The 13,937-nt window shown below is 36.7% G+C and overlaps 1 protein-coding gene across 2 annotated transcripts in view; it reads left to right on the top strand.

Annotated features, from left to right (window-relative positions):
• The window catches only part of NEDD4 (NEDD4 E3 ubiquitin protein ligase), a 133,233-nt gene that overhangs the window by 21,794 nt on the left and 97,502 nt on the right, over positions 1 to 13,937 (top strand). For both annotated transcript variants that reach the window (XM_045529783.1, XM_045529773.1), the window contains exons 3-4: positions 7,328 to 7,406; positions 7,508 to 7,546. In XM_045529783.1, coding sequence (XP_045385739.1) covers positions 7,362 to 7,406; positions 7,508 to 7,546 — 84 coding nt within the window. In that variant the 5' untranslated portion in view covers positions 7,328 to 7,361. The remainder of the gene's footprint in view (positions 1 to 7,327; positions 7,407 to 7,507; positions 7,547 to 13,937) is intronic.

Raw genomic sequence — 13,937 nt, 5'->3', positions numbered from 1 at the left:
TTGAATAAAGTTGCAATAAAGACAGGGTGGGTGTGGGCTATGGACCTATTTGGTAGAATGTTACAATATTAAATGTAAGTTGAATAAAAAATTAAGGATGTATATATTGTGATGATATCTACATAAACCACTGAAAATAATGCAAAGGATTATAGATAAAAAATCAATAGAAAATTTAAAATGAAATTCTTGAAAAAATAAAAAGCCAGAAAAGGAAGCATAAATGATCAAAAAAAGAGAAGGAGCAGGAGAAGAATGGAAAACAAATAATAAATCGGTAGACCTAAATCCAATCATATCCATAATTACCTTAAAAAATAATAAAGTAAATATGAGGAAGAGGTTGTTAGAATAAATTAAAAAGCAAGACCCGACTACATACTGTCTATAAGAGATGTGCTTAAAATATAAAGACATAGCTAAGGTGAAAGAAAATGGATACAAAAAGACATACTATGCAAATAGACTTAAGTGGATATATTAATATCTGATAATTTAGATTTCAATGCAAAAAATATTTTCAGACATTTCATGATGATAATAATATCAGGAATATATAACAGTCATAAATGTGTATGTGCCTGCTAACAGAACATGGAAATAAATGAATTAAAATTTGACTGAATTAGAGAGAGAAATAAAAAAAAAATTCCACAATCATAGTTGGCGACATTAACACTTCTCTTTCAACAACTTATAAAGCAACTAGGTAAAAAAAATCAACAAAAACATAAATTTGAGTAATGTTACGAACAATGTTGGCCTGAAGAACACTATTTCTAACAACTGTACAATACACATTCTTTTCAAGTGTACCTGGTACATTCACCAGCATAGATCATATGTATGTTATTTATCTATTGCTGCATGACAGTATCACCACAAACTTAGTTGCTTAAAAGAACATACAGCTATGATCTCACAGTTTCTGTGGTTCAGAAGTCCCTGCATTATTTAGCTGGGTCCTCTGCTTCAGAGTTTTGCAAAGCTGCTTTTGTATTTTTTTTTTCTAATTTGGTCTTGAGGTCTCTCTGGATAGTGGTTATAAACTCTACCCCCGCTCTGACAGGACTCCAGGTAGTTGGTTGTAGACGCATACAGTGTGCCTTTCGTGGTACTTCTTTATCATGGAGGATGGCCTAATGCCTGTGTCCGACCCATGCCCAGGTGTCCCTCTTGCAGGAAAATTTTATATCCTGAAAGATGCCCTTGTGGCTCTTGTCTGACCTATGTGCAGTTTATTCCTAACAAGTTAGCAGATAGCCACTCTCTAGGAGAGTCCTGACCAGGAAAGAAGTTAGGCTTGGGTGTGGCAGTCAGGTGAGACACAGAGGAGGCAACTCCACAAAACGTGAAATAACAGAAGCAGTTTATCACTTACAGATGCAAAAGAGAAGAGGGCAGTATGCCTCCTGGGGCCAACAGGATGGCGGGAGCCATCCAGGACATGCACCTTCAACTAGCTGTGAGGAACAGGAGAGAGAAAGAGCGTGTGAACAAGGGACCTGTGGGCTGAGGCCTTTGTTGGGGTCCAGGGCATTACCGAAGCAGTTTTCCCCCGGGGATTTCTGATTGGTGGGTTTAGAGCAAGCAGGTGTGAGTTCCATGGAGTTACACTGTGACTGAGAGATGATCACTGTGGCATATGTGAGCAGTCTTCGGGGGTGTGGGGACCGTGGGGGGAGTCACGTAGGTTGTATCTGGCTGTTCCATAGGGAGGTGGTCACCAGGAGGCAGTTGTATAAGGAAGATACCTGGATCGACCTCATTAAGGAACTGGGAAGAGAAGGAGAATTAGAAACTGTCAAGGGTGACTGAGCCCTGCTTCTGGTATGAGAAAATCCAGTTTACATTTGGAATGGATGCTGCAGCAACATAAAATTATGGGAATTCACTTCAGCTGCAATTAAGGTATTGGCCAGGGCTGCACTCTCATCTGAGGCTTGCTTGGGGAAAGACCCACTTCCAAGCTAATGTGGGTGTTGGCAGCATTCAGTTCCTTGCAGGCCGCCAGTCTGAGGGCTTCAGGTTCTTGATGGCTGTCTGCCGGAGGCCACCGTCAGCTCCTTGCAATGTGGCCTTCTTCAAATGATAGCTCACAAGGTGACAGCTTCTTCAAATCTAGCAAAGGAGAGAGAGACTTCTAGCAAGATGGGTTACAATCTTATGTAGCATAATTCCGTACATTTTGTCACCTTTTCAGTAATCTGTTGGTTAGAATACACAGGTCCTTCCTACACTTGGGAGAAGGTGGAACACAAAGGGCATGAGCGTTAGGAGGTGGGGATAATAGGAGCTACCCTAGAGTCTGTCTGCTACAATATGCTGGGGCATATGACAATAAATTACATTTGTTTCAAGTGCATATCGTACATTCACCAACATAGACCATGTGTGGGGCCATAGGACAAGTTTCTGAAAGTTTGAAAAGATTGAAATCATATGGAGGATGTTTTCTGAACACAATGGAATTAAATTAAAAACCAGTAACATTAGGATCTAGAAAAACTGCAAACATTTGGAAACTAAACTGCACAGTTCTAAGTAATCTATAGGTCAAAGAAGAAATTGCAAGACAAATTAGAAAACATTTTGAACTGAATAAAAATAAAAGTACAGCAGTATCACAGTTTGTGGGATGTGGGTAAAAGTAATGTTTAGAGGGAAATTTATGTCTTTACAATGCTTGACTTAGAAAAGAAGGAAGATATAAATGAATGGTTTGAATTCTGACCTTAACAAATTAGAAAAAGAAGAGCAAATTAATTTCAAAGTAAGCAGAAGAAATAATAAATAGAAGGGTCAGAAATCCATGAAGGACAAAATGGACAATGATGGGGAAAAAAATCACTGGAATCAAAAGTTTGTTATTTGAAGACATCAATAGCTAGACTGATACAAGTTAAAGATAGAAGGCACAAATTATCCATAATAGGAATGAAAGCTGGGACATTGCTATAGATCCAATGGAAATGAAAAAGGCAAAAAGGGAACATTTTGTACAACTTCATATCAATAAAGAACTGTACACAATTCAGATGAAGTAGGCAAAGTTGTGGGGGTTTTTGCTTTTTCTTTTGAGACAGTCTCACTCTGTCACCCTGGGTAGAGTGCAGTGGTATCATCGTAGCTCACTGCAACCTCAAACTCCTGGGCTCAAGCAATCCTCTCGCCTCAGCCTCCCAAATAGCTGGGACTACAGGCACACACCACTATGCCTGGCTAATTTTTTTCTACTTTTAATGAAAATGGGGTCTCGCTCTTGCCCAGATTGGTCTTGAACTCCTGACCTCAAGCTATCCTCCCTTCTGCCTCCCAGAGTGCTAGAATACAGGTATGAGCCATCACACCTGGCCAAAGTTCTTGAAAGACAGAAATTACCAAAACTAACCACAGAAGAAATAGAAAATTTGAATTTCCCTTTACTAGTTAAAGAAAGTGAATTTGTTATTAAAAGCCTTCCCACAAAGAAAACTTCAGTCCCACATAGCTTCACTGGACACATCTATCAAACATTAAGGAAAAAATAATACAAATTCTACACAGTTTCAGAAAATAGAGTACACTTCTCAATTCATTTTATTAGGCCAAAGACATCACAAAGACCAGCATCCTTCATGATCATAGATGCAAGTTCTTGCCAAATTTTTAACAAATAAAATTGAACAACATGTAACAATATATTACCAGGTAAGGTTTTTCCTAGGGATGCAGTTTGTTCAATGTTACAAAAATTAATCAGTGTAACTCATCATATTGATATAGTAACAAAGAAAAAAGTATGTGTATGAAAATATACACAATTAGTATGGAATGTATATTTGACAGAATCCAACACCTATTCATGATAAATACTCTCAGCAAAATAAAATGCCAAGTTGGTTTAACATCTGAAAATTAATCAGTGTAATTCACTATATTAATAGAATTTTTAAAAGCCACAATAATTTTAATGAAAGCAGAAAAATCATCTGACAAAAAATTCAACACTCATTCATGATATGAACTCTCAGCAAACTAGGAACAGATGGGAATGTCGCCAACCTGATTAAGGATATCTAAGAGAAAAATCAGTAGTTAACAACATATTTAATGGTTACAGCCTGAACACTTTCTACCTAAGCTCAGCAATAAAGCAAAGTTGTCTGCCCCTGTGTTCTCTTCAACACTGTATGGGATGTTTTAGCCATGTAGTATGGCAAGGGAAAAAAAAATAAAAGTAATACAAATCAAAAAGGAAGAAATAAAACTGTCTTTATTTTCAGATAATATGATTGTGTATATACAAAGTCCTAAGGAATCTACAAAAAAAAAAACTACTGCAATTAATAAGTGAATTTAGCAAGCCACAAGATAAAAAGTCACTGTATCAACATCAGTTAAATAATTTAAAGAAGTGTATACTGAAAACTATGAAACATTGCTGAGGGAAATCAAAGAATATCTAAATCAATGGATAACTGTACCGTGTTCATGGATTGGAAGACTCAACATTGTGATGGTGGTATTCCTCTCTAAATTGATTCGATTTGTCACAGTCCCAATCAAAATCCCAGCATGTTCTTTTGGAGAAATTGATAAGCTGATTCAAATATTTATATGGAAAATCAAGGCACATAGACTAGCCAAAACAATTTTGAAAAAGAACGAGATTGGAGGACTTAATTATACTGAATTTCAAGACTTGCTATACAGCTATAGTAATCAAGACAGAGTGGCATTGGCATGAGAATAGATATATGGTTTAAAGAAATAGAAGTGTTGAAATATGTGTGGTTGAACATATACACATTTATATGGTCAGTTCCTGTTTAACAAAAGTGCTAAGATAATTCAAGGGGAAAGGATAGTCTTTTCAGTACATGGTATTGGAGAAACTGGTCTATATGGAACAAAACGAACCTTGTCTCTTACCACACATCATACAGAAAATTAGTAAGCACTAAGATGTTAAAAATTCTAGAAGAACACAAGAGAAAATCTTTGCTCTGCCGGTTTTCACAAAGATTTCTTGACTAGTATCCAAAAAGCATGAACCCATAAAGGAAAGAAAAATGTTGAAATGGACTTCATCAGAATTTAAAACTTTTGTTCTTTGAGAAACAGAGTTAAGGAAAAGACAAGCTACAGATTGGGGGAAAATATATTCAGACATCTATCTGGAAATGTCATCAACATGAATGGATAAAGAAAATATGGTGTATATATATATATACACACACACACACATACATACATACATACATACAGTGGACAACTGTTCATCCATAAAAAGGAAGGAAATTCTGCCATATGTGACAACATGGATGAGCTTTTAGGATATTATGCTAACTGAAATAAGCCAGTCACAGAAAGACAAATACCACATGATTCCACTTATATGAGGTATTTAAAATAGTCAAATTCATAAAATCAAAGAGTGGAATGGTGGTTTCCAGGGGGGTGAGGTGGGAATGGGAGTTTCTAATTAATGGGCATAAAGCTTAGTCAAGCAAGATGAATAAACTCTAGAGATCTTCTATACATTGTACCTAAAGTTAACAATAACATATGTACACTTAAAAATATGAGGGTAGATCTCATGTTAAGTGTTCTTACCACAATAAGAAACAAACTTATCTGACAAAGCCATTAATCCTTAACATATAAAGTTCTCTTACAACTCAATAATATAATTTAAAAAAGCCAATTAAAAATGGGCAAAACTCTCAGACAGGTGGAACAGTCTAGCTGGATGGTGAGATCAGGGATATATATTTACATTTACATTTTATATGTGTTAGTATATAGTTGTAAAAATCATGAGATCAAGATTGGAATGGGAAAACAGAGAGAGAACAGAGGGCCAGGGCAATACTTTAGGGAATATTAGTATTTGACTGGCAGATAGTGGAAAAGGAGCATATGTAAGAGACTGAGAGGTATGAAGAGAACTGAAGAGTTGTGTCATGAAAGCTAAATGAGATGAGTGTTTCAAAGAGAACATGGTCAGTAGTATCAAATATAAAGAGGCCAAAAAATAAGTACCTGGAAAGTATTGATTGCTCTAGCAAGATGGGTGACTTTTCAAGAGCATTTTCAGAAGAATGGGTCTGAAGGGAAGAGACAGAAACCACACTGTAAGGTTGTGAAGAGCAATGGGAATTAAAGAAATGAAGAAAGGCAGGTGGCATGCTGTGGTGATTAAAAGTATGGTCTCTGGTGCCAGGTACTGGAGTTTCAATCCTGGCTCTGTGCTTACTAGCTGTGTGAAAAATAGAGAAAAGAATAGTACATACTTCACAGGTGGTCATAGGGATTCAAAGAATTAATGTGTGTAACCTGCTTAGAACAGTGTCTGGCCAGAGTAATTGCTATATGTGTTATTGTTGTGATTATTATTACAGATTATTCTCTTAGTAAGTTTGACTGATAAGGGAAAACATTTGCTTTGCTGGAGAAGGAGGGAGAGTCAAGGGGAGGAGGAGTTAAGAAAACACGTTAGCCTAGGACAACGTAGGTCAAAGGAAAAGCTGGAGGTCTGAAAGAGAGCAGTGAAAACAGATGATGCAAGATTCCAGAGGAGGTGGGAGGGAACTGGACAGGGGGATTGGCCTTAAACAGGAGGGCGACTCCTGAATCACTAGGTTAGGGGTAAGGATGGATTCTGATAAATACCAGTATATTGGGAACTGTCTGATGGCTTTGATTTTGCTCAATTAAAGTAAGAGGTGAAGTGGTATGAGGAAACTGGGGTTGAGGGGAATTGGTCGTGAATGGTGAGTACTTGGGATACTCAAAGGAAATGGGAGAAATTTGACCATGGACAAGTAAAGTTGCCAGAGTTGTGCTTTGCAAACCTATGTCACAAGACTTTCCTTCTCCATGTCTTTTTGTAGAAGTAGTTATATAAGACATAATTATTTTTAGGTGAAAGCAGTTTGCCTTTATTTTCTAAGAAGAGGGTACACCCATGAGATAACTTAGAGCAGCCTGAGGTCTTGCAAAACCAGTCTTAAAATCATTGAGTTAACCAATCTTGACTAAAAAGACAAAAGAATGTAATAAAAATCAAACAAAATTTTAAAAATCTAAAAAGGTTATAAACCATTAGATCTGTGATTAAAATGGTTTCTTTCTCATTTTTTCTCTATTTCACTAACAGTACTTTAGCTTTTTAACAAGATGCAAAAATTACTATAATTGCTTACCTTGCCTAAGGAACCCTGATGTTTAAGCATAGGAAATAATTGTAGAAATTGTTAACAAGGAAAACTCTGTGAATTTTATAATCTGAGCTTGGAGTAAGCAACAGTTAAAACTTTCTCTTTTTTAAAAATTTTAACAGTGATCCTTATGTGAGAGTGACGTTATATGACCCAATGAATGGAGTTCTTACAAGTGTGCAAACGAAAACCGTTAAAAAGGTTAGACTTAATAGTATTTGAAAATTTTTTAAATGTACTTTTTATATTTTTATATGACAAAATATAAAAAAATTAGTTATACTATGTTTATTATTTTTTAGACTTTGAATCCAAAGTGGAATGAAGAAATATTATTCAGAGTAAGTATGCATTTTATTTTATTAAAGTGGAAAAAACATTTTTTCTCAATAGGTTAGAATTATAAATTCTCACAATATTTTAAAATGTATCCTAGAATTTGCTTGGAGTTTTAAAAATTTAAAAAGAATTAAAATTGGGTATGACATGGTCCTGGAACCTTTTATCTTATTATGAAAAACATAAATGTAAAGTAATGGAAAAGTAAAAGAGTATTGTAAAACTGGAATTATCTTATTCCAATAGAACTGATTTGGAGACTGTACGGTAGTCTTATTCCAATGTAGTAGATTGTAGTGTTTTCCCATGATGATGATGCAATGTTTGTGTCTCCCCAGTGATTTACTTATTAAATAGCCCGACCAGGCAAGAGCTGAGGAGGACCTATCAGTCAGTCCGTACCCTTCATTTGCGTTTCTGCCTTTCCCCATCACCCCACCTCCAAACAGCAAACTCAGTCAGCAGTATTTCTGGCTCCTCAGGAGTGCCCTCAAACTGACAATGTCCCCTCATGCCTATTTATCAGAGTCCTTACTGTTGCGAGAATCAACACGCTGCCAGCAGTGGTAGAGAGGCCCAGCAGTAATTTCCCCTTTCTGTTGAATTATTCCCACTTGTATCATTCTTAACACAGTCTTCCTTGACTCCCTATTCCCCTTTAGCTGTTTACTCATTTCTTTCTTCACCCGAATAACTAATATGTCTGAAAGAATGGTCTGCCCTCATCATTTCTGCTTCTCCAATACACTCATTAGCCCCCTCTAATCTAACTCACACCCCCATTGCTCAGATGCAACTGCTCTGTGAAGGTCATCAGTGTTGCCAGGTTTGTGTGATCTGATCTTACTCGTGCTCTTGGCCGTGTTTGATACAGCCGACCATTCCTGAAACACCAGCCTCTCTGGAGGCTTCTGTGGCACCACACTTGGTTTCAGTTAGGAAAACAGAAGCCACTCTTCCTTATTCCATGTGTGAAGGTTTTTGTTTCTTTTGTTTTGTTCTATTTTAATAAAGTGGATTAGATGGGAAGAAATTGCTGAAGCAAAAGTCAAAGAAGCTATTGCTGAAAATCCAGCCAACAGTACTAATTAGGTTGCTTCTGGGATTTTTTTGTTTGTTTAGAGAAAGATTTTTCCCACTCTGTCTCCTATGGCATAGAAATAGCATTCTAAATCAGTTTGGAAATTTTAGATTCTTGAGGAAATGGTATTGAGTCAATTGGATAGGCATGTGGAGAAAAATGAAGTTAAATATCTGTTTTTACTCTTTCAGCAGAATAAATTCCAGATTTGATAATGTCTGGTTTTGATTGTTTCTTTGGCACAAATATTGCTTAGGAGAGAGTTTTAAAGTTCCCAGGTTGTTCAACTTATATTTATTTGTACTTTTATTATTGTTTTACTTATTTTATTGCATTTTTCTCAGAGATACATGTATTTTCAAGGTATCAAAGTTTTCTCTGCACTTACTCTTTTCTCTTTTCTAATATTATTGGCTTGCCCATGTCAAATACTGTTTAGTCAAAATAATGATAGATGTATATTTGTCTTGTTGCCAGTTTTAATGGGAATGCATCTAGCCTGTCTCCATTAAACATGGATAGCTTTTTATTATTTATCATTAAAAAGTTATTCTGCTGTTGCTGTTTTTTCTAAGAGTTTTAAAAGAAACATATTGATATTTCCAATTTTAGCCATGATGCACTAATAGGGTATTGGATTTAATCTGATGCTGTAAACAACTTGAAAGCTGAGGGGATAGGGGAAATGGGGAGAGGTTGGTCAAAAGGTACAAACTTTCAGTTGTAAAATGAATAAGTTCTGGGGATCGAATGTATAGCATGGTGACTATAGTTAATAATACTATATTGTATGCTTGAAATTTACTAAAAGAACAGATTTTAAGTGTTCCCACCACACACACACACACACACACACACACAAAAATAGTAAAGATGTTGTGATCCATATGTTAATTTGATTGCAATTATTTCACAAGTATATGTATATCAAGTCATCACATGTACACCTTGAATATATACAATTTTTCCTTGTCAATTATACCTCGAAAAAGCTTTAGATACAATGAAATAGATAGGTTGATGTTAAAAGATGGAAAAAAAAGCATACAAAAATTAATCAAAAGAAACTGAAGTACCTATATTAATGTCAGACAAAATAGGCTTCAGAACAAGGAAATTACTAGGGTTAAAGAGGGCCATTACATAATGATAAAAAGAGCCAATTCATGAAGAAGCCATGACAATTCCAACTGTGTATGCACTTAATAACAAAGCTTCAAAATGTCCAAACCAACAAATGATACAACCAAAAGGAAAAATAGGCAAATACATTATTATACTTGGAGATTTCAACAGTCTTCTCTCTCTCAGTAATTGGTAGAACAAGTAGACAAAAAAATTTAGTAAACATATAGCAGATCCTGAACAGCACTATCAAATCAATTTTGCCTCATTGATATCTACCGACTCTCCACCCCAACAACAATCGAATACATAGATTTCCAAGTGCATATGGAATATTTACTAAGTAACCTGGGCCCAAACACAAACATTAACAATTTTAAAAGAATAGAAATTATGCAAATGGTCTCTGACTATAATGGAAATAAAGTAGGAATCAATGACATAAAAGTATCTGGGAAATCTCCAAATATTTGAAAGTTAAATACTGTCAAATAACCCGTGGGTCAAATAAAGATTCTCAAAGGAAATTAGAAAATATTTTAACAGAATGAAATAAAAATACAATAGTAAAATATATAGGTTACAGCAAACACAATGCTTAGAGGGAAATACATAACATTAAATGCTTATATTAGGAAAGAAGAGAAGTCTTGAATCATTAAGCTTCCACCTTAATAAACTAGAAAGTAGCATCATTGCAGAAACTACAGACATGAAATGGATATTGAGGAATATCGTGAACAACTTTATTCCCATAAATTCAATAACTTAGATGAAATGGACCAATTTTTAAAAGATAAATACTACCAAAACTCACTTACGAAGAAATAGATTACCTGAATAGTCTTATATCTCTTAAGAAATTGAATCTGAAGTTTAAAACTTTTCAACAAAGTAAACTCCAGGCCCAGATATAATAGTTCTTCTATTGAATTCTATTGTGCATTTAAGGAATAAATGATTCCAGTTCTTTTTTTTTTCTTTTCTTTTTTTTTTTTTGAGACAGAGTCTCGCTTTGTTGCCCGGGCTACAGTGAGTGCCGTGGCATCCGCCTAGCTCACAGCAACCTCACACTCCTGGGCTTAAGCAATCCTACTGCCTCAGCCTCCCAGGTAGCTGGGACTACAGGCATGAGCCACCATGCCTGGCTAATTTTTTCTATATATATTTTAGTTGGCCAGATAATTTCTTTCTATTTTTAGTAGAGACGGGGTCTCGCTCTTGCTCAGGCTGGTCTCGAACTCCTGAGCTCAAACGATCCACCTGCCTCGGCCTCCCAGAGTGCTAGGATTACAGGCGTGAGCCACCGCGCCCGGCCAATGATTCCAGTTCTACACAACATCTTACTGAAAGTAGAAGAGGAAGAAACATATCCCATTTCATTCATGAGGCCAGCATTACCCTGATATCAAAACCAGACAAGAGGCTTTATAAGAAAATAAAACTGCAGATTATTAACCTTTATGACCATAGCCACTTTGTGGTAAATTCACTATATTAAGCCTCTTCCATTCTGAAAGGGCCAGTAATTTGTCTTCATACCTCTTCTGGGTATGTGTTTGTCTTTCCTGTCTGCATAACCTCAGCCAGCACACCTGTCTGGGGGGTTACAGAATATATAATCCATACGGTTGAAAATCCATGCATCAATTTGTCCTTCTAGGGGACCCAATTCATAGAGAAGAAGGTGCAGGAATGAGCCCCTAACCATGGGATCCATTGGTCATATCACCTACCACACCATCCACAAGCAAGTATCCTCATAGAGCACTGGAATGTCCTACTGAAGGCACAACTGAAGTACGAGTTTGGAGGCAGTATTCTGGAAAGATGTGGTGTCATTCTTTGGGATAGTTTATTCATTGAATCAGAGACCTCAATGTGAAATGGTGTTCCCAACAGGAAGTATACATGGGTCCAGGAACAAAGGAGTAGGAGTAGGAGTGGTGCCACTTCCAATTTGTCAGTTATCCACTGCAGGACTTCATGCTTCCCATTCACACCTTTCTGGGCTCTGCAGGGTTAGAGGTTTGAGTCCTCAAAGAGAGCACAATCTTTCCTGGGGACACGGCAAGTGCCCCATGGAACCTCAGTCTACACTGGCTGCTAGACCACTCTGGACTCCTTGTATCCAGGAACTAGCAGGCAGTTGGTACTATTACTTGGTTGAGTTTGCTTGTATAGTTATTCTCCAGTGTCTGTTAGGTTTTTGCAGAGACTAGACCGGAGATTAAATGGAGGACATATTGGCTGGGCGCAGTGGCTCACGCCTGTAATCCTAGCATCTGCAAGGCCGAAGTGGGAGCATCGCTTGAGCTCAGGAGTGTGAGACCAGCCTAAGCAAGAGTGAGACCCTGTCTCTATTAAAAATAGAAAAATTAGCCAGGTGTGGTGGAACGTGCCTGTAGTCCCAGCTATTCAGGAGGCTGAGGCAGGAGGATCACTTGAGCCCAGGAGTTTGAGGTTGCTCTGAGCAAGGCTGATGTCACAGCACTCTAGCCCAGGCAATAGAGCTAGACTCTGTCTCAAAAAAATAAATAAATGAATAATAAATGGACATATTACAGGAACCATCCTTGGATTCTTTACGGTTTTAGTGGTGGCACTAATCTCTGACATTCCCACTGGGTTGCAATATTTTTGTTTGTTTTGTTTTTTAAACAGCTTTATTGAGATAAAGCTTATAAAATTATAAAGTTATAAAATTCTTATATAATTCACACACTTAAAGTGTACAAGCCAATAGTTTGTAATATATTCACAGCATTGTGCAACTATCACCAAAATCAATTTTAGAACATTTTCATCATTCATAAAGAAAGCCCATACTCACTAGCTGTCCCTCCCCATTTCCCCCCAATTTTCCTCCAGTGCCTGCCCCTCTTCCCAGGCAACTGTCAGGCTACTTTCAGTCTCTATGGATTTGCCTGTTCTGGGTATTTTATATAAGTGGCATCATAAAATATGTGGTCCCTTGTGTATGGCTCCTTTCACTTAGCATAATGTTTTCAAGGTTCAACCATCTTGTAGCCATGTATCAATACAGGTTGAGTATCCCTTATCCAAAACACTTGGGATAAGAAGTATTTCAGGTTTTGGATATTTTTAGATTTTGCAATATTTACATCACACTTACTGGTTGAGCATCCCAAATCCAAAAATTGAAAATCCAAGTTGCTCCAATGACCAATTTCCTTTGAGCATCTTGTCAGTGCTCAAAACGTTTTGGATTTTGGAGCGTTTTGGAGTTTTGGTGTTGGGATGCTCAACCTGTACTTCATTTCTTTTTATTGCCAAATAATATTTCATTGTATGGATTACCATATTTTACTTACCCATGCAACAGTTGTTGGACATATGGGTCATGTCTACTATTTGTCTACTATGAACAATGGTGCTATGAATGTTTGTGTATAAGTTTTTGTGTGAGCATATATTTTCATTTTCTTGGGGGTATACCTAAGATTGGAATTGCTGGATCACATGGCACCTCCTGTGTTTAACCATTTGAGGAACTGCCAAAATATTTTTCAAAGTGGCTGTACCATTATGTGTTCTCAGCGGCAGTGTATAAAGGTTTGGATTTCTCCACATTCTTGCCAACACTTATTATCTGCCCTTTTTTGTTATAGCCCTTCTGTGAACGTGAAATGGTATCTCAATGTGATTTTGATTTGTATTTCCCTGATGGCTAATGATGTTGAACATTTTTTCATGTGCTTTTGGCCAGTTTTATATCTTCTTTGGAGAAATATCTATTCACAGTCTTTCCCCATTTTGTAATTGGTTTATTTGTCTTTTTATTATTGAGTTGTCATAGTTCCTTATATATTCTAGGTACAAGTCCCTTATAAAATACCTATTTGCAGAATTTTTCTCCTGTTCTCTGGGCTTTTTACTTTATTGATAGTGCCCTTTGAAGCACAAAAGTTTTAAATTTTGATGATGTTAAGTTTATCTGCTTTTTCTTTTGATGCTTGTGCTTTTGGTGTCATATCTAATTAGTATTGTTTTTGATTTACTATTTTGATCAGAAACAAGGACAGTTTTAGAGGCTTCCACTTGGCCTTCTCACTATGATAACTCTTATCCCTAAGGCCATAGATCCATGGTGGTGGGGTGCAGATCCAGCTGCCAGTTATGTGAATCCCAATAACATGCATACCTCGGAGATATTGTGGGTTTAG

This window comes from Lemur catta, chromosome 1 (assembly GCF_020740605.2).
Source record: "Lemur catta isolate mLemCat1 chromosome 1, mLemCat1.pri, whole genome shotgun sequence".
NCBI lineage: Eukaryota > Metazoa > Chordata > Mammalia > Primates > Lemuridae > Lemur > Lemur catta.
Note: the sequence above shows the minus strand (reverse complement) of the source record. Positions and strands in the feature narration are given on the sequence as shown.